The 19,844-nt window shown below is 39.1% G+C and overlaps 1 protein-coding gene across 3 annotated transcripts in view; it reads right to left on the bottom strand.

The window, feature by feature from the left end:
• Nucleotides 1-19,844, bottom strand: part of SMURF2 (SMAD specific E3 ubiquitin protein ligase 2) — a 58,464-nt gene that overhangs the window by 25,940 nt on the left and 12,680 nt on the right. For 2 of the 3 annotated variants that reach the window (XR_014226980.1, XM_082294244.1), the window contains exons 2-3: nt 5,121-5,159; nt 3,455-3,563 (exon numbers count right to left, since the gene is read on the bottom strand). Coding sequence is in view for 1 of the 3 variants with exons in the window: in XM_082294244.1 (XP_082150370.1) it covers nt 3,455-3,563; nt 5,121-5,159 (148 nt within the window). In the remaining 2 variants the exon portion in view is untranslated. Of the gene's footprint in view, nt 1-3,454; nt 3,564-5,120; nt 5,160-19,844 lie in introns of those variants that run through there. The other variant, XM_082294245.1, reaches the window with a different exon arrangement.

The raw sequence follows: 19,844 nt of genomic DNA on the forward strand, positions 1-19,844 counted from the left end.
TCATTAGCAGTAACTAGGCAAAATAGAGTCAGAGGACTGGGGAGAAAAGTGATTCTGCCCGGACACCACAACAGCCTGAGGATGCGAAGGCACCAAAGGACACTAGAACCTGCAGTGAGGAGATTTTGAGAAGAGCAGGAGTTACTTGTGGGAGTTGTGTGAGGTTTCATCTGAGAGAGATCACAAAGGAGAAGAGTCCATGCCAGAGCCTGGGGGTGAGGACTTGAAGGGCAGAGAGTAAAACTGGTACCAGAAGCAGCTTTTGGTGGAGATCACGGTACAAATACCTTTCAGAGAGAAAGGGACAATGTGACTTGCTGTGCCTTAAGGGCAGAGGCTGCTGGGGAGGCTGGAGCGGACTGGGCAGGGGAATGTAGGAGAGATCTGGCTACTGCAGTAGGGAAGAAAGGGGAATGAAGAGAAAAAGTGGAGAAAAAGTGGATTTAAGTTCCTGAACTGCTGGTTTAGGTAATTTAGCTCTGAATGCAAGAAAGTCTGTAAATGTGTCAAGTCTGGTTATTCAAAAGCTCTGAGGAAAGGCCTGAACAACAGCGAAAACACAAACAAGACTGAAAACAAGGAAGGGGAGTACATCCAGGGCAAGCATGGTATTTTACCGACATTAAACTACATCCAGACAGCAACTATTTAGCAATTTCTTTCTGGAAAGTCTCCCAGATTCCCCCTCTCTACACACACACACACCCCTATCTAGGCTGAAGAATCCAAGCCACTAATTCAACCACTTCCTTTTCACACTAAGATCTGAATTAAGAACCACATAAGGCAAAAGCTAACCCCTTTCTGCTCTTTATAACACTGCAGAAGTCCTTTTAAAAAGTTCTTATACAACAGAATATCTACTTATGCTGCATCAGGTTAGCAAGCCGCAACATTCTCTTGGAATTAGCAACTTAATTCAGACATTACTGCATAAATATATTACAACAGCTCCATCTGACTGTGCCATTTGCATTTGCCATCATATGATACATGAAAAAACTATCTTAATATCTGGTGCAGATGAAAAGCTGAGACCTGACACTGGGTATATTATACAGTAAAAAATTACCTTACGATAATAGCCAGGCAGTGAGTTGTTGTACCAAAGAGATTTAACCTTTTACTGCTGTTTTAAATAGGAAGTGAAGATAATGTGACAGATGTTTATAAACGGAAATACATTTCCATAGAGATAGGAATAACAGGTGAGACAATAGAAGGGATTAAATTATTATGAAGAAAATTTGGAGAGAGAAAGGATTACTTTCAAATAACAAAGCTTGACACAACATTAAATTTTACTTTGGATTAGAAATACTGGATATACTTCTGTCATCAGGGTTCTGCCAACAGCCAGAATCAAAGTCGTTTTCCCTACAGGACAAGATTTCATATTGAAAACAATACACTAATACAACAAAATCTATTTTTTTAGGGGGACTTCCTCTCCAAACAAGAAAAAAAACCCAAACCACCATCCTTCACACAGGTCTAAATTCCTTTGGACAATCCAGCAAGAGATGCTTCAAATCTGCTCGAGCAAAATATTCTGCCAGAAACCCCTGTTCTCTCTCTGCTTTTTATAATATCTTGTGGATTGCAATCACAGTCTTGGAAAGATTCAGGTTCAGATACAACCACGGCTTGTTCTATAAAACAACCTAAAAATACCTTCTCTTCATCCCTCCTTAAAAGTTATAACCAGAAAGGAATTTTTCCTAAAGATTTTACTGTTTTTTTCCATTACTCGTGTTGCATATCAACATCCTCCTTCATTTCCCATGTCCTCCGCTCCTTTTCTCCACACGGGAATCAAATCATCAGCCCATGGAGCACTGAGCATCCTTTACAGCCACTACAGATGACTCCACAGTCCCACAGCACTTCAAACTGGCCAGTACTGGGGCAGTCACAGGGAGCCAGTGACTTCCACACAGAATTTTGACATCTTCCACACAGAATTTCACAGTGGACTAAGTGCCAAATGATGCCCACCTTCCTCCTGCAGGAGAGTCTCTTCCCCAGCTGTACAAAGGTTACAGAAGGATTTGCACACAGCCATGCCGGCAGCATTTTCCACCTTCTATCCCTGTAAAGCTGTGCATTAATGCTCATTAACAGACCCACCTAACTAAAAAACAATAAAAGTCTGTGCTCGGTTTCAGGGATTTTCTCCTTAGCGCTACTCTGATCCTTGGAGAGCACATGGAACAGCAAATGCCTGAAACCTCCATTCTGTACAAATCAACATTTTGATAGGTTTAGTAACATTTAAAAAATCAAATTAACTTAGAATTCTTTCAATAGAAAAGAGAGCCATTTGCTATACATGAACTTAAAATTCATTTTGTATCAATTTCTCTCATTAATATGAATTACAGTCTCACATGCAGAATCTAAGCCTGGACTGGGTTTGAATAATAAAACTATAATATTATTATTTCACTAAACTGCCATGATATTTTGTTAAGCAGTGAAGAAAATGTTCTGTATTCTGTACTAACACATCATGAACATTAACTTTGCATATTTAGTCTTGGATATTCAAATAAGGAGTAGATCAAGACATGACTTTAAACCAGGCCTTCCACATTCTGCTGTGAGACCCATCAAGCTGCTTTTCTTCACCGGGAAAAAGAGGGAAATTGTCTGTGTACCAATACCAGATTTGTTGCAGGTTTGGTGACGGCCAAAGTTAACCTAAGTATGTTCAAACAATTTCTAATAATATAGGACAGGGAATGGAGCCATGGGGAAAAAGTCAGAACAGGAGAATACAATGATGCAAAACAGTTCATTTCTCTTCCTCGTCTTTCATTCCAAGAAAAAAGATAAAGAATAGAAGATAAGGAAAATAAAGCATGCACAAACACAGAGACTTACATAAAAATTAAAGCTTTAATAACTTATATTGTACAGAAATAGTCTATGCTTTAGAAAGAGAGGAACACCATGACATGTTTATGCCATACTGATTCTACTGCTCTTGAGCACCAAAAGGTGCTCAAGTGATGATAACAATAATTCAGAGTGAGAACAACATTTGGGACAGAAAATGACAGAAAAGAGAGAAAATGAAACAAAAGGCACACAGACAAAGATACTGTAGCACCACAACAGACAAAAATATCATCAAGAGCAGCTTGAGAGAAATACTGTCAATTACTTGCTTCATTTTACAGAAGTGTTAACATGAAAATACCACAATAAAACAATGCTGTAGTCTATGTAAAGTATGCTGCAGACATCAGTATTAGAAAAACAAGTGTAGTGTTTAAATTTTGAGGTAAATGAGAAAGTGGAATTTTGCTACATGTACTTTTCACTCAAACTAATAAACTCTGGGATACTTTCCAAGCCATACATAAGACAGGATAATGAACATCTGACATTGTCTGTGTACTTTAGAGGATTTCACTTCAAATCTTTGGTTATCACTGTTACCACCTACAGGTCATAATGCTGATTCCATTTTGGATCAAGTGTATTCTTCACAGTATCTGTAGAATGGCATTGGCCAGATCCATCCACCACGACCTTAGCAAAGGGGTCAGGAAGCCCTAACAGGAGGAAAAGGAAAAAAAGCTAGCAAGTGGATCAGGATGCTTTGAAGTCCTTTATCACTGCTCAATTATTTAATCTTTCATTTGAAGATTTATTTGCCTTTTATTCATAAATGAGAGTCCTACTTAAAGAATGGGAATAACATGATGTATTAAACAAAGGAAATAGGTACATTAGCAATTTATTTCACTGATATGGACTAAGAAAAAGTTGTGTAAGTCAAACACATTCAGAAAAAAAAATTTAAACTCCTTAATCTTCCTAATTCCGGTTTGAGTAAATTCTCAGTATACAAAGAAGCCAGAAAACAGATTTACATTCTTTTTATGTTTAAGATCAAATCACAGTCATTACTTTGGCTGATAGTGGTGTAACAGAGAATTGCCTGTAACAGGTTATTCTTGCTTTTGGGATCTACTTGGTGTACTGCTGGCTTTGTGCTCCATTTGCTGCCAGCTCAGAAACACTGAACACAAGTTCATCTGAACACCAAAAATCAGTGTAAAGATGGTGCTGAACTCCAGAGCCAGGGATGGAAAGGCAGCAGGAGCAGAGCAGCCCACGCTCAGCACCTTGTGCTGAACTGACACCAAGGGATGGGCCCACCACTGATGCCCCAGGTCCCGTCCCTTTTCCCTTTACACTAATTCATTCCTCCCCTCATCCAGTGTTGTGAGTCAGCTGGAGGAACTAAGATGGGGAAAACGTTAATCACATTTGCTGAGGTGCAATTCTGCACCAGTTGCACTTCCTCAGGTGACTCAGCTGGAACTGGTCAGGCAGCAGAGGCCTTGGGACAAGTTGGGGACAAAGGAGTGGGACCTTGGGACATCTGTGCTTCAGCACCACACATTTCAGATCCTCAGGAGTTTTTTTCAGGCATGATCAAACTGTTAAACACCCAAAAACTTGCAATCAATACAGAAATTCAGATATAAGCAAAGTTTTAGAAGTATCTCAAATCACAGTATAATTCTGGATCATTGCCTCTTCAATTTCTTTTCAAAGCTCAGGTCTGCTCTTCTGAATTCCTCCTGCTCCCAGGTGGGAGGTGGCAGGCAGGTGATCTGTGCATGCAGGACACAGACAATGGCATTCCTTTCTGCCTCCTTCATCTACTTCTCAGAACTTCTTTCAAAACATTATTAAAATTAATTAAAATATAATTTCAGAGTATGTCTATATTATGAGGTGATTATTAATAATTAAGGAGTACATCCGTTTGCTTAACAAAAAGTTCTTGTATGAAAAACAACTTAATAAATATATGATACTAAATTTGAAAAACACATAATTTGCCTGAGTGGGTAAATTCACTTCCCACTCCCACAAAAACAGAGAGAATGTGTCAGTGTTTTAATTATTATTATTATGGTTCTGTGATGAGTGTCACCTAAGGCAAAAACAGAAGCCCTGAAATAAAACATCAAAGCCCTCAGTACCCGTACTGCAAATATCTTAATATAATGATCACATGCAAACACTGGACTGAGAACTTGCATAATATTTGTTCCACCTAGAAATAAATGTATAAAACTTTAACAACTACTTACGGAAGAAGTCCTTTTTCACCAAGTTTTTTGCACACAGTACTGCAAGAAAAACAGAAATACAAAATTAAGTTACTGATCACCAACTTTTAAAAAAAGAAGTTATTTTACCTGTCCAGCATTCCAGCAAATCCTGCTTAAAATAAAATGAACAGAAATTAACTGTGCTCCTTCCTCACTTACATCCTCATGCAAATTAATTCCTGAAAGCTGAGTTGGAAGTGTCATCTTTTGGCAATTTACCACAAGGCAGATTACAGTGGAGGTGAGACGGCCATGGTTTCCTCAGGCAATAGTTTCACATGCCTTTTTTTTGTCCCCCCTCTCAACTGTTTTACTAACTGTGAGTTCACCAGAGAGGGGCTTGGAGCTGGTTCACCACAATTAGTGCTGGGACACAAGCAGGGGCTTATGTTCAGTTCTACAGCCCAGCAAAAGCTTCTTTGATCATAAAAAACAGAACATTAGGCAACCAAGGCTTTTCTGTTATCCTGCATGGTAATAAATAAAAGGTTTTACCTGAAGAGCATTTGAGTGGAGCACACTAAATTCTAAAGCCAGAGTTTTGATGGTACCAAAGATATCTTTTATTTGTAGCAGCTGATAATTGTTTCAGGCTTTTTTTGTTTGTTTAAATTAAAAGGGAGGAACATCTGCATTTGTCAGCTAAAGATACCCGCGGGAAAACAATCTCCTATGAGAATACATTTAAATAAATAAATAAATAAAAGGTCAAAGGGGACAAATTTCATATAAAGGTGCCAAGGTACACAACAAAGACTTCTCTTCACAAATTGCACCACTGTTCAACTACTATGCTTATCTATTATCACAGGTTTAGTAAGCAGGAAATATTAGATTCCCCTGTGAAACATTAAAATATTTACTGATAACACAAAAGGATTCTTGGGGATTGAGCAAAAGCATGAATTCCCACAGCTAGTAGTAAAAAAAAAAAAAAAAAAAAGGGGGAGTGGGGAGAGTTATTTGGTTGGAACCGGCTGCTGCAGGAGATTCCTCACTATATGATTCCCTTGGATATTTTTCCCATGAGATCGCCAGTATTTATTAATGCCAGGAAATGAAAAGACACAAAAGTGCATCCAATAATCACATCCCACGGGCACTACTTAAAACTAAACACCATTGGTCATCCTTTTCCCCCCAGAATACCCTCCCACTGATCCTGCAAGACCCCTGATCCCCCCTGCCTGAATAAAAGCAAGCAGAGGCAATCCATGAGCACTCCCCATGAAGATCTCCACAGCCAGAGCAGAGAAACACCACCCTGGACAGTCTAAATAATGGAATTCATGTTTTCCCAATTTTTACATTCATAAAGATCCTGATTTTAATGAATGGGAATTCAGGGATTCCAATTCCATGAGAATTCAGCACTGTAAAATCTGGCTACAACTCTGCTAAGGAGTTTTGGCCCTCCATAAACACAAGAGATGCCTATCAGTGGCTACAGGGAATCACAGAACAATCCGCTCACATTGACCTATCCCACAGGAAAAAGACATAAAAGTTCCCAGGAAAATTTCAGAACAGTAGTTTGATGAAAGGGGCTGCTAACAACACTGTTAACCTGAAAAAGAAGTGCCTGGTTCCACACTGGTAGTTGCTGGGGTTTTTAAAAGATGATAAAAGTAATAAATACTGGTAGTCCTAAAGCGGAGTTCCATTTAAGGGATTTTCACCCAATAATTTCAATCTAAACAGTCAACAGTAGTAAAACACTAATAGAGAGCCAAAAGTTTTAGGCATTTCTGATACTCAGCATTCAAGTACATGTAGAAAAGAGACTGTCACATCACTGTCTGCTCCAAAAATCAAATACAGTTCTTTGGATGTTAGTTACCAAAGGCTTCCACGTGCCCAACAATTGAAAGTTTACTCTACCCAGAATATTGACAACAACCTAAAGGCATTTGAAAAAAAGAGGTAATAGAAAACTGCTTTTGCAGCTCCTTAAGATTTTATTACACCAAGAATATCCTCAGATGAGTGGTAACACAACAGACATCATCTGCCCAAGAACTGCAACAGGTTATTGGTCACCAGCCACCATTCACCTAGTGAAAAGCTTCACGTAAAATAGATGCTTATACAGATGGCAAGTTTTTAAAGTATCTTAAAAAATATACAATTCTTGTCACAGTTTCACCCATTACAAGTAATGGGAAGCGTCATGTGAAGCTGTAGGCTTTAAATCCAATAGTTAAGTCAAAATACATCTACAGTACAGCAAGTCACACAGGGTGCTCCTGAAACTGTATAATGTCCAAGACAAAAGAGGTTCAACTATTCTTGTGAGAGAAATTGTAAGGTTAACTAATTACAAACATTTCTTTTAAAAAATAAAGCAAGCCTGCCAATGCAATTTAACTGAAGTCTCATTTTTGTAAGATTGGGCACACGCAGAGCACACAGACTAATAACTGCTTCCCCAACAATTACCCACGAGTGAACAAACTAATATTTTTGGCTCCACTTTTCCCTCTCTAGTAACCACATTTAAGGCAAGTCAGATGTCAACCCACTCTGGCTTTGTCAGGTTAACAAAACAGGAGAGATGCTGAGAAAGCTTCCATTAACAACACCCTCTCTGCCAGGTATTTCTAGGTGAAAAAGCCCAGGTCCCAGGAGCATCAGCTCAGCTCAAAGTGAAACAATCTTCTTCCACACACAGAGCTCTAATCTATCCCAGGACTTTTCTGGACAAAACTTTTCCCACTGGTGGGAAAAGTACCAGAGTTTATGCTCCACTTTTCTAACAGTTTCAACACTGTATTAAAACCTGTTCTGAATATTCTGATAACCAGCTGATTAATAGTTCCTTGAGAATAAAAACTAAGGAAGTTCGGCTTCCTATGGATTTATATTTCATGGCTGACTGAAGGCTGTGGCTGAGGCTTTTCCCACTAGGCATTCAGGCAGACCCTCTCCCAAGCAGGCTCTCCCGTGGTCCAGCAGCACGGGATCTGCTGCAGCTTTTTCCTTTCACTTCAGGTCACTGCCAGGGTCTCCTCTTTATCCAGGCAATGATTCTCACAAAACTCATGAGACTTAATTATCTTAGAGTCCTCTATTCTAGGTTCAATTTGAGCTAAAGATTCAAAAACCAGAAAGAACTAGAGGGAGATTTCTTTCCCTTGACAAAGCCAAGTTAAAGTGCTGATGATCCTGGACCCAGCGTACGCCACTATCAGATCTACACAGCCCCACCGCTAATGGATCCTCTGGAGGCACGATGGCACCGCAGAAGGTTATTTATTATTTGGATGTGCTTCTTTTAAGGCATTTTTTGTTACAATTATTTTGAAAAAAAAGTTAAGCCATTTAAACTTGCACTGGAACTAGAATGCAAACCAATGGCTGGATATAGTGACCTTGGCTTGGAAAAAAAAGAGGGGGTGTGTGGTACCGTAAGTGCATCATCAAATGACATTAATGGCTTCTAGCACACATGTGTAGATAAAATATTTATTACAGAGAATCAGTGAGTCAATGGATAACTATGTTTCGTGTTTATTACTGACTTCCTGGGTAGTCTACAGAAAAGAGAACATTAATATTCCAATATATATGTGCCAAGACAAACAGCACATCAATTTTACATAGTATACATACATTAAATATTTTTGTTCATGCTTTATGATCTCATTCTAACATACGCTACTCAGGTCTGCTCACAGAAACATGAAAAGCGCATAATGTTATAAGCTACCCAGTCTCCTTCTATGACAGCTTTGCTACACCGTCCACAAATATTCAAAAATAGAAATTAAGTGAATCACATTTGCCAATTTCCTTTTTCTGATTTATTACTCCTGTGACTGACAAAGAATGGTTTATTGAAAAATAATTTAACTATTCCAAGTAAATGCAAAATATTTAGTATCCCCAAACCCCTATAATCTATGTGTTAGCTATTAAAATTTACATGCAGTTATAGAGGGGGTCAATAATTGGCTGAACTCACATAAAAATTGAAAGGAACTATGACTATTGAAAAGGTGAATTTTATAGAAAGATAAATATTTCTCTCTCATTTTCTGAACTCTGTTTATTCTTTTTGCTAGTTACTGAAGAACTCCTGTTACAACTGCTGCTTACTTTGGAACCATTTTTACAAAAAAATCAAAATTCTTAGGGAAGGTATTCTATGTTATACATTACCACTGCTTTTATAAGTATTAAAAAGTATGTTTACTTCAGAATAATAAGTATATCAGTTAACACCAGGTCTCCACAGTTAGAGGGAAGAACATGAAGCCCATGAAGTGGAAAGGGAGAGCTCCAGCGTAGGAAGCTTGTGCTGAAAACAAGCAAAAACTCAAAGATCTATGAGATTTCACAGAATCACCACCTCTGAGACTTGAGCTCAGAGTCTTCAATGATCTATTCACCTCCAAAGGCTGGAAAACACCAGAATGAGTGCTGAGGAAGCAACATAAGAAGGGAAGAAACTGTTATGTAAATTCAGAGAACCTGGACATTTAAAGGCTGTGTATTCAACCCTCACGGGTATTTCCCGCCTGTATCAAACTGTTTACAGACAACTTGTTCACCAGATTCACCTGCAAAACAGGAACACCACTACTTTACCTCACAGGTAGGTTTTAGTGTTACATTATCTGCATGTTGGTACACTCTCAGTTATCTCTTAAAACGCACCTCTTGATTTATGAAAAATTACAAGGTTTAAATGTGTTTGTACCCAGCTGCGTGAGGTACAAACACCTCAGGGCTACAGCTGTAGACAATCACTGTAGAAACATATTGGTCTTAAAATTCCTATGTTAAAAATAATATTGCTTAAGCCATCTTAAGTAAGTAGTTTTTAAATGTGTATATTTGAGACACACCAATACTATCAAAGAAAGATTAAGGAAGACAGGTAAGAAAATAAAAATAATCATGAATGTCCATGGAAGTGAGCACACCAGATGCAGAAGGAAACACACAATCAACACACTTAAGTCTGTACATGACTCAGTAGAACCCCCCCATTCCATGCTAGTCATCCACAAGAACCAACACTTTGTCAACAGCCAGCTCCACAGTCATGGGGAGGAAAGCACTCGGTCCAAAGCTAAGATTATGTTTTCTAATCTTCTAGCTTTTTGTGTCATCACCACAGAAGAACAAGTTCAGCCTTCTGAATCCAACCAACAGTTTTAACATTATAATTCCTTTTGGTTATTTCTTTCCCTGAGGGTTTTTCTCCCAGAAAAAGCGCTTGTTCAAGAACATATGTAACACATGGGAGAGCAACAGGCTGCCTATCAATTTTTACCACAATGGCTCATTTTGAAGACAAGTCTTTCTTCCCCTACAGAAACACCATCTTTTACTGAAAGCCATTAGCATTGGGTTTTGTGATCAGATCCCAGTTGTTTGCATGTTCTACGCAGGGCAATACAATAACCAAAATAAGTCCCAGCTGTAGAAACACAATGCTATGCTGTTGCTAATGTGTGTTGTACTGATAATGAATGGTCGTCTATGCTTTAATCTGAGTAAAGTTCCCAACTGCTCTGCCTCTCCTTGCCAAAAATTCCCCTTCCTCCTCCAGACTGTGGTTGCATTCCAATTACACTGCTGATTGGAATGAGCCTGCTTGGGGGAGGGAGAGAGGCAAATGAAGCCACACTCACGCCCCTCCTCGCCTTCACAGCTGCCCCTGGGACCCAGAAATTGCTCGGGTGTTTGAACTTAAGGCTGACATGACGTACTTTTCTCCACACAGTACAAAAAAACCTCTTTTCAAATTCACTTATTTCTTTTAGAAATGGCATTTGTGACAGGCAAAACAGCACACCGCGCACAGGTTCCAGTAGGATGGCTCAATACTTTAAACATTTTTAAACAAGTTTTTAAACCTACTGGTTTCTTCCATTGTTGGCACGCTCACAAGAAACTTATGTTTCTCTGCTTGCATTCCCTCCTTGTACCTGCCTGAATTCCCACATGGGAAGATATAAAACAGGAGGTCTTCAACTATTTATTGAATAAAGAGCTGTAAATAACGCCATATGGATTTTGCAAATACAGCTGTTGAAGATTTTGAAATAAAATTGTTTACCCCAACTACTAAGTTTTATTTTACAGTTAATCTCTCTGAGGATTTTTTTAAGGTTCCATTTCCTTTGAAAGGTGCTTTTCTGCAGATGAACAAAATGTGACAGAATGTAACCCTAAAACTAAGAGTTTACTTTTGCTTAATGAAATTCCTGCATTTTTGAAGATTGCAATCAATTATTGTCAAGAAGGGACACACAAAGGCAGGCAAGCCTAACAAATAGTGTTTTACAGGTGCACAGGGGTTTGGAGTCAATTTGCAGCATGAAATGGGTCAGAACACAGCAGCTGACCATTATTCCAAGCAGGATCGGTGATCGGAGCATGCTGGAAGGTTTCATATTGCACCCAACAGTACAGGGGGCTGCAGCTGTTCCTCCCTCAAAGCAGGTCTAGCAAGCACAGGGATAAAAGGTAGAGCAGGAAGCTGAACTGGCTTAACAGAAAATTAACCTTCTGGGGGGATGGATTAGTTCACCGTTGGCTCCTAGAGCTGCACAGACTTATCCTGCAGTCACGCTATCTGCAAACCTGCCGCAAAGGAAGTGGCAGAAGCACATGGCTGCAGAGCAGGGAGGATCAGCCAGGCTGCCCTTGCAGTTGTGCAGGAGAAGTGCACCCCATACCCTTAAAAGAGCTTTCAGCTCTAAAAATAAAATGCCCAATGTTTTCACTTTAATGCAGACATAGTTTTTCCTCCTGCCTCTGTTTGGCAGCTCCAGAAATGTATTTTATTAAAAATAAAATTAAGTTAAAAAGCAGATTTTGCTACCAATATACCAAAATTACCAGCTAACACCCTTCAGGTTTTTAGAGACACAATCTTCTCCTTAAACATTCAGCTTTTCCATTTCTCAGAGCACACTCAGAAATGTAGAACTACAACACAAAAAAGCACTTCTCTTGCAAGTACACACACAGCTGTTTCCAGGCTGCTCTGTTTTACTTAGGGACAGCTGCTCTTTCTGGGTCTCACAAAGCACCAGAAATTCAAAATAACCCAATAAGCTCTAAACTAGAGTCAGTACAAAACACGTACACACACACAGAATGGTAGGATCATTATTTTCCCCAGTACTGCATTGTAAAATTCAGCATTACCCTAATTAACACTCCAAATTACACCCTCTCCAGGGCCCAGCAGAGGCAGCACACGGAGCTGCAGGTGCCATACGCCAGCACAGGGAAGCCCAGTTCACCCAAGGACACTGGACAAGCTGATGCTGATTTCAGACACACTCTGCTCAATGAGATCCAAGGCAATCACTCTCCTCCACCCCTGGATCCCTGGCTCTGCAGCAGAAGAGCTGCAGGGCAAGCAGCCAGGTACACCCCAAACACCATGATTAGGCTTCTTCACCTGGGTATCTTTTTCTGATGTCAATTAGGAGCTCCATCGCATGATCCCTTCTGCTCCCGAACTATGGGAGGCAGGACAACTGGGTGACTTCTTCAGCAGGCACAGCTGCCTCACAGCACACCTACAGCTTATATTGGTAGGAAACTAATTTCTAATTCTCTTACAGACCTATACATCTCATTTAAATTGAATGCAAACTTAGTACAAGTTAGAATTGGTACATGATTCTAAGAATAAGCATTAGAACAATTCAAAAGTACTAATGGATTTTTAAAGTGCTATTTAATACTAACATGTCAGGTTGCAAAAAAATATTCTAAGTGACATATAAAAGCATCACTGCTAGGCTGATGTCCAAACACAAGGTAGACAGCTTTAAAATAAACTCAATTAAAATATGCATTGGTATAAACATAGTACTAGAAAAGCACTTTTAGCAAGAATTTCCTTAGTACTAATTGTTACAATTCTAAATTTTCCCATAAACACATTTCTGTAAGTTCAACTTCAACACAAGCCAGATGCTAAATCCTTAATATACTACATGTAAAGTGAAACCCATTTCCAAGGATCACATACATTATAAGCACTGTCAGTGAGAAACCCGTGTCTCAACAAAACAGAATTTTTCCTGTGGGACTAAACAAACAAACCCACAATAAGCAGCATTCAAACACCAAACAGCAATATGGATATCCAAAAGTGACAAATGCGCTAATAACGTAATATAATGTAAACTACTGCGAAAGATGCCAGAACCTAACACAAAACCAGTACATTTTCTGTTCAACAGATTCACTCTAAGTTCTCCACAAGAATAGGCTGTGCTGTGACTAGATTTAGAATTCCAGACCCATATAACTTGCATATAATGTAACTCATGGAGGTTAAAATCCAAATGAAAACATCAGACATTTATCAGAGAGAACAAAGATGCAATGCATCACTGGGTAGAAACAGTTAAGCCAATAAATCATTAATGTCATGCAATAATAGAATTCTGGAAGAGAGTCTCCAAGGTTGTTTTAAATTCCCGTAAGGGAAGGATGATACGACAGTGACTCCAGACTCCAGCAGTCTGTGCCGGGGACGGCTGAGTGACTTGTGGCCGTGGCCAGATGGAGCCCGCCAAGTTTTGCCATGTTTAGACTCCTGTTTTTACATCACGATGTCTGCTTCACAGCATTGTTTCACTGTAAACAAAAGGCTTCCTTTTCCACTTCTCCTCCCTTACTCCACTCCAAGCCAAAAGTAAAACAAAACACAAAACCCCCCAAACCATTGAATTCTTCCTTCGAGCAGCTCATGCATTCACGTTTCCTAGATTCATTCTGCGATGGGCTCGCTGCCACACACGTCACCCACCCTATTCATGTGTCCAGTTTATTTGATATGCCTCTCAAGAAGTAAAGGAAAGAAATTATGCTGCCACTTTTGCAATGAAGATAGCAGCCCTCCCCAAGCACTGCAAATCCTACCAGGAAGGTTTAGAAGTCTCTTTCATGGAGATTCACATTAATTCAAGTTAAATTGAGTAAGTAGATGCAAAAAAAGTTGAGTTTGGTTTGCTTTTTTTTAGCTATGTACCAAATGTGAAAATTAAAGCTGAATGATACAAAATAAACCATGCTCAGGGCTCTTTGTAAATTAGGGCTCCAGCCACAGCTCAGTGAGAAAAGAGCAGAAGCACATGGGAAACTTAAAGAAAACAAAGGCTATTGGGAATATCTGCATTTCCTGGTTCAGTGTGGATGGAGCCTCTCAGACCAGCCAGGATGTTTCTAATGCATAACTTTCATACACTATAAATTCCATTTCTCTTCTCCACCCTCCTCCAAAATGGCTTAACCATCCCATCTCATGCATTTTTCAACATCTGAAAAACCAACCACTACTGTACCATGGAGCAAAGACAGCAAAGATCAATTTTCAGACCAATTTCAAAGTTATCCCTTCTCTTTCTCATATAGGTGACAAGTATAAAATTGTATTCCAGTAAACAAAATCAGGGTGGGAAACAGAAATGCATTAAAAAGATAAAAGAATCCTGCAGCTTTGCTGTTACATTTGCTGTAAGATTCTCTATTTTTTACCCTCCTGCAGTATTAAAAACAATAGTTCATAAAAAAACCCCACAACTTTAGAGTAACATTACCAAGATTAACTGATCTCAAACTGCAGAGCTGGTTTTTATATCCAAGTGTGAGTGAAGTAAACTTTAATGCAATTATCCAAGAAATACTGGAATAAAATAGTTTTTAAGAGATCAGGCAAAGAAAAGGGGGTCACTTCTATCTCAAATTCTTACAATCCTGCTAAAAGTCTTACCTCAGTCCTTAAAGACTTCTTTACAATCACAGCAGTTAGTTTTTAACCAAAACAGAAGCAATTAATCCAAAATTATCAACTTGAAAAATACTTAAGAGAGCACAGGATCCTTCCTCTGATGGGTAAATAAAAAAGTAACATGGAAATTCAGCCATCTATTTCTGTTTGTTTTGATAGGAACAGGAGTGGGGGGGGGAAAGCTAACAGGAGAAATAAATGATAGCTCTGTTTAACATATTTCATGCACCTCTGAAAATGTGGGGACAAACCTGCCAGCAAGGAGCAGAGCCCTTGGATTTGTTTCACTGCAGTAAAACTCTCCACCCTCTGAATGAGCTGTAGTAGAGGCAACAACAAAAGAAATTCATGATCTAATTACCAACCAGACAAAAATGCCCTGAACTTTAAAAAGGGCTCAGACAAGAGGCACCTGCAGCTAAGTCAGACTCCTGGGTGCCAGAAATTGTGGGTCCCAGCAGTGTTCCAGGCTGTGCTGCCGTTGCTGTCAGGACGTGGCCACATGTGTGATTTAAACAGGAAGTCTCAAAACTCTGTCTCTGCTGCAGACGGGATCCTTGGGGAACACCACTACTCCTGGGGATCTTCTAGAAAGAGGAGAAAGGAAAAGAACCAGAAAGGAAAAAAAAAAAAAAAAAAAAAAAAGACCCCAAAAGCATGGACACAATTTACCCTTCACAAGTAATTCCCATGCCACTCCAGCAAAATGCTGTAAATATTGATTTTATCAGCACTAACAAAAGGATTGTCAGATCCTTTTTAAGAAATAATTCCTAACTCATAAGAAAACCTCGGGCAACAACTTTTGATAGGGAAAAAAAATGAATTCTGGCATTTCAGACGTATATTTAGGTAATTTACAAAAAACAGTCCTCTAATAAGTAAAACAATGTTAAAGAGTTCAAGAGGGTCATGGTTTTGATACTATCACTAGCAAAAATCACTAATTAAACATCTGCCCTTACTCTAAACTCCTAGTTCAGCACAGTTTTGTTTTATTACTACACCTGATGTACTGAAATGATACTATATGGGGCAATACAGGTGAGTGATGTACTCTTACCTCATCCTGCATTATCATCAATATCCACAACCTCAGACATTGTCTCCTTGATAACATGTGGATCCTGCCTCTTTCTTATTTAGTACAGCTGAAATATTCAAACACAGTATCCCTACATTCACATTTTTTTGGAAAATTGGTTTTAGTGGAATGCTTTCAACTCTGGAAGTTGCCTCTCTCTCTGGAACCTGACAGTTTGGCTTCTGCCAAAAATAAAACAGGGTCAGCAGGAAGGTGTGTGGACTATACACACACCTTTACCTGGTCACTAAGATTATTTCTCTGATGATGGAATTCTGTCTGTACCTGCAGAAATGCAACATCATCTAAGTGAGGAAAACTCCAGCTGCTTAAAGACAGCACAGATGGAAAACCAGTGTCACCATTCAAACATCATTAAAAGTAGTGTACCTCAGTCCAGTCTTATCCCCCACCACACATCCACAAAGCCTCATCTCTAGGAGATTATTACATCATTAGACTATACCATTTATAAACTGATTAAATTATTGCAGTCCTTTAATATGGACAGATTCCATTTGGTTTCTCTGTTTAAACAGATGTGTCCTACAGAACAAATCCAAACAGTTTAAGAAGCTGCTGCTGTGGAACAGAGATGAGCTAATTGAATGTGCAATTTTATTTATTTCAACTGAAGTACAGCAACTTACAGTAAAACCTTGGTTTTGTTTTACTTTGGTTTTACACAAGTTGCTTAAATTATTTCGTGAAATCAGTAAAATTATATAGTACTGTAAGAAATAATATAAAAGGGAATTTAAAGAAACAGAACACCAAGAGATTCAGATGAAATAGCTCACCAGTACACGGAAATAAAGGATCTTGCCCAAAAAACATTGCCATACCATTTAAACTACAACTTCAGATATCTTTTGGGAAGATGCAATGCTCGAGAAGTGAAAATACACGAATTTTTTTGAGAAATAAGAACACAGAGTAGAAGATATTAAGCAGTAGAGAGTGAAGATTAAGAAAGATAATGGGAAGGAGCTGAGACTGAAAAGAGGAGTGTAAGGTGATTGATTACATGAATGCAAAAAGTGTAACACTGTACATCAACACTCCTACCAGTTCAGCAAATGGATAAAAATCCAGGAAAATATTCCCAACAAGTTTGAGAACATTTCATTGCTGGGCTCCTACAAAGGCAGAATGGCTTCCAAGTGCAAGGAGTATCCAAGTATTTCCACTGACCTCAAACACCAGTTAAGAATTTCAGACACTCCAAGTAGACATGATGGGGATTTTGAGGGGACACAGAAATGGAAAACCCTCATTTCCCTGCAGCCATACACTCTAGGAAGCCTCAGCCTCTTGCAGTTCTGCTCACAGAGTGTTATACTAAATATCACTTCTGATTTCCACCATTTCTTATACAGCTGCACAAGCAAGGAAAGAGCAGACCCAGTTTTCCAGAGGAATCTTTACATGCATTTCCTAGACACACTGCTCCTTGGACATCTCAACTGCTAATTGAGTGCTATCCAGGGCACCCAAATATAATCATTTGCTAAACAAATATATTAACTTTCCAAGTACAGTATTTTTTTATCTCACAACTGTCTTCTTACATTTCAATTATTTAAAACTAAACACCTTCCAATGACCTAATTCCTTTAGTTTCTCTATCATTTATGTATCTTAGAGCCAATATGACAATTTATACTACAATACGACCAGAGGTAGGCTAAAATTCTGACCAGTTCTATGGTGACAGAGAGGGCACAGGCTTTTTCCCCTTTACATTGCTTCATCCAACTTTGTAAACTGTACCTCCTTTCTGCATTAACTAAATTAAAGAATTCACAAATATATTTTCTATTCATCTTTCAGCATTGTAGACTATGAATGGCACTGTTAATGTTAAAGTGATGCAAGTTTTAAAAATACTAAAAATCAAAATACAGTGATCACCTTGGAACTGGCATCCTGCATTAAACATTTCTAGCTAATCATGTATTTTCACTAATTATAAGCAAATGAACTACACTAAGTCAGTGCAGGGAGTTGTGCCTGCACTCCTGCAACATAACTGTCCTCACTGAAAGGTGCTGTTGCTGAAGGGTCATAGGACAGGAGCGTTATTTAGGGTGCACACAAACATTTTGTCCTTCAGCTAAAAATCAAAAAAATACCTAAACACATTCAAACTTACAAAAGAGAGATTAGAACAAACAAATGAGTCTCACAGGTTTTGCTCCTAGATACAGACTGCTCTTCAGGAGAAGATAGTGTTAATCGCATATTTGGTGGTTTATGAGCCAAAGCACTCTGAGGTTTAAACTGCTTCTGCTCAGTGCTCATCCCATTCAGAGACGATGAATCATTTCCCATTTGGCTGCACTTCTGCCTACAAGGCTTGTCTTCTGTGAGATTTCTCCTGTAGCCTTGTAATAGATTTGCTAATTTAGTACACCTGACTTTGAGCAAAAGCTGTTGTTGCCAGCTGTCAGACTAGACCTCGTCCTGTTTATCAGACACATCTCCACCAGCCCATCCTGCCCCAGTCACAGAAACATAACACTCCTTACTAATCCCAGGGCAGTAAATTACTTTCTAATATCCTTGTTTTTCTTACTCTGCCAAAATACCAACACATCACAGATTTAAAGCAACAGCAAAATCAATTTATCTTCAGCAGCTGGGCCAATACCAGTTTATCCAATAACCACACATTTTTAAAGTCATATTTACTGTTCTAGTCATTCTGTCCATGAATTCCCGAGTTCCAGCAGTAGAGGTTTGACTGTTTTAAACAAAGGTAATATAAACTCACAGGGAGTGTATTTTAGCTTTTTAGACAGGCCTCCACAGCTCTTTGAAAGATAAATCAGAGCAAAGCAAAGTATTAGACACCTCACACATACTAAAATATTTCCTCATTTTCCCCAGGGCTTTGTGCATGCAAAAGAAAGTGCATTACTTGCTATTTGTAAGTATTTGTGTGGACAGAAGCTTAGGGTAAGGGGCAACAGAGAAAATACGGGGAGGGCTGGGTGGGTTTTGTTGTTTTGGGGTTTTTTTGTGGTTTAGTGTTTTTGTTGGGGTTTTTTGGGTTTTTTTTAAACCTCCCTACAATGAATCTGGAAAATATATGAAAAAACAATTTGTGTACGATACTTTTACACCTAAACAAAATCTACCAGAATGTAAGCCTTTACATTCCAGATTACACAAATTAGTTATACAGATGTAAAAAAAAGTAGACTCGCTCTTTTCAGGTTTCACACACAGTTCACAGAAACGCATGCCCACATATTAGAGGCTCTTTTGATACTCTTACCCTTCTAAATATTTTAAAACTCAGTATCATCAACAAAAATATGAGAAAGCACACTCAGCTAACAAAAAATATGAAGTATTGACATTCCTCTCTTCCATTCTCAGGGAGCTGTGGAGCCACTTACTAATCTCTATCATTCAGATCTGGCTGCTGAACTCATGCTGAGCAGTCAAGGAAATGCACCTGGACTCTTCCACCTGGGACTGACTTGAAAAGCCAGACAGAAATTGTGATTCAACATGCAAAGACCATTTACTGTGAGCAGGTTCCACAGCACCCTGTGGTTACCTTCTGCCATATTTGTTGCCAAAATTCAATTTCATTGTATTTGCCCTGTAGAGCAGCAGAGGATCCCCTCTGACCCTTTCCCACGTGACAATATCCATCCAACACTCCACTGCAAACACCCTGCCCTTGCAAAGGGAACACAGGTCTGGAAGCTCAGCTGCAGAGCCAGCACCTGTTCTTCCAGGTGGGACAGAGGACAGAAACCTAGGAAAGAGAACAAAATCTTGGGATTTTAGGAAATGGAGGTGAAGTCAGAGCAAACAGACTCAATAAGCA

This window comes from Coloeus monedula (genome assembly GCF_965178545.1).
Source record: "Coloeus monedula genome assembly, chromosome: 19".
NCBI classification, from domain to species: Eukaryota; Metazoa; Chordata; class Aves; order Passeriformes; family Corvidae; genus Coloeus; species Coloeus monedula.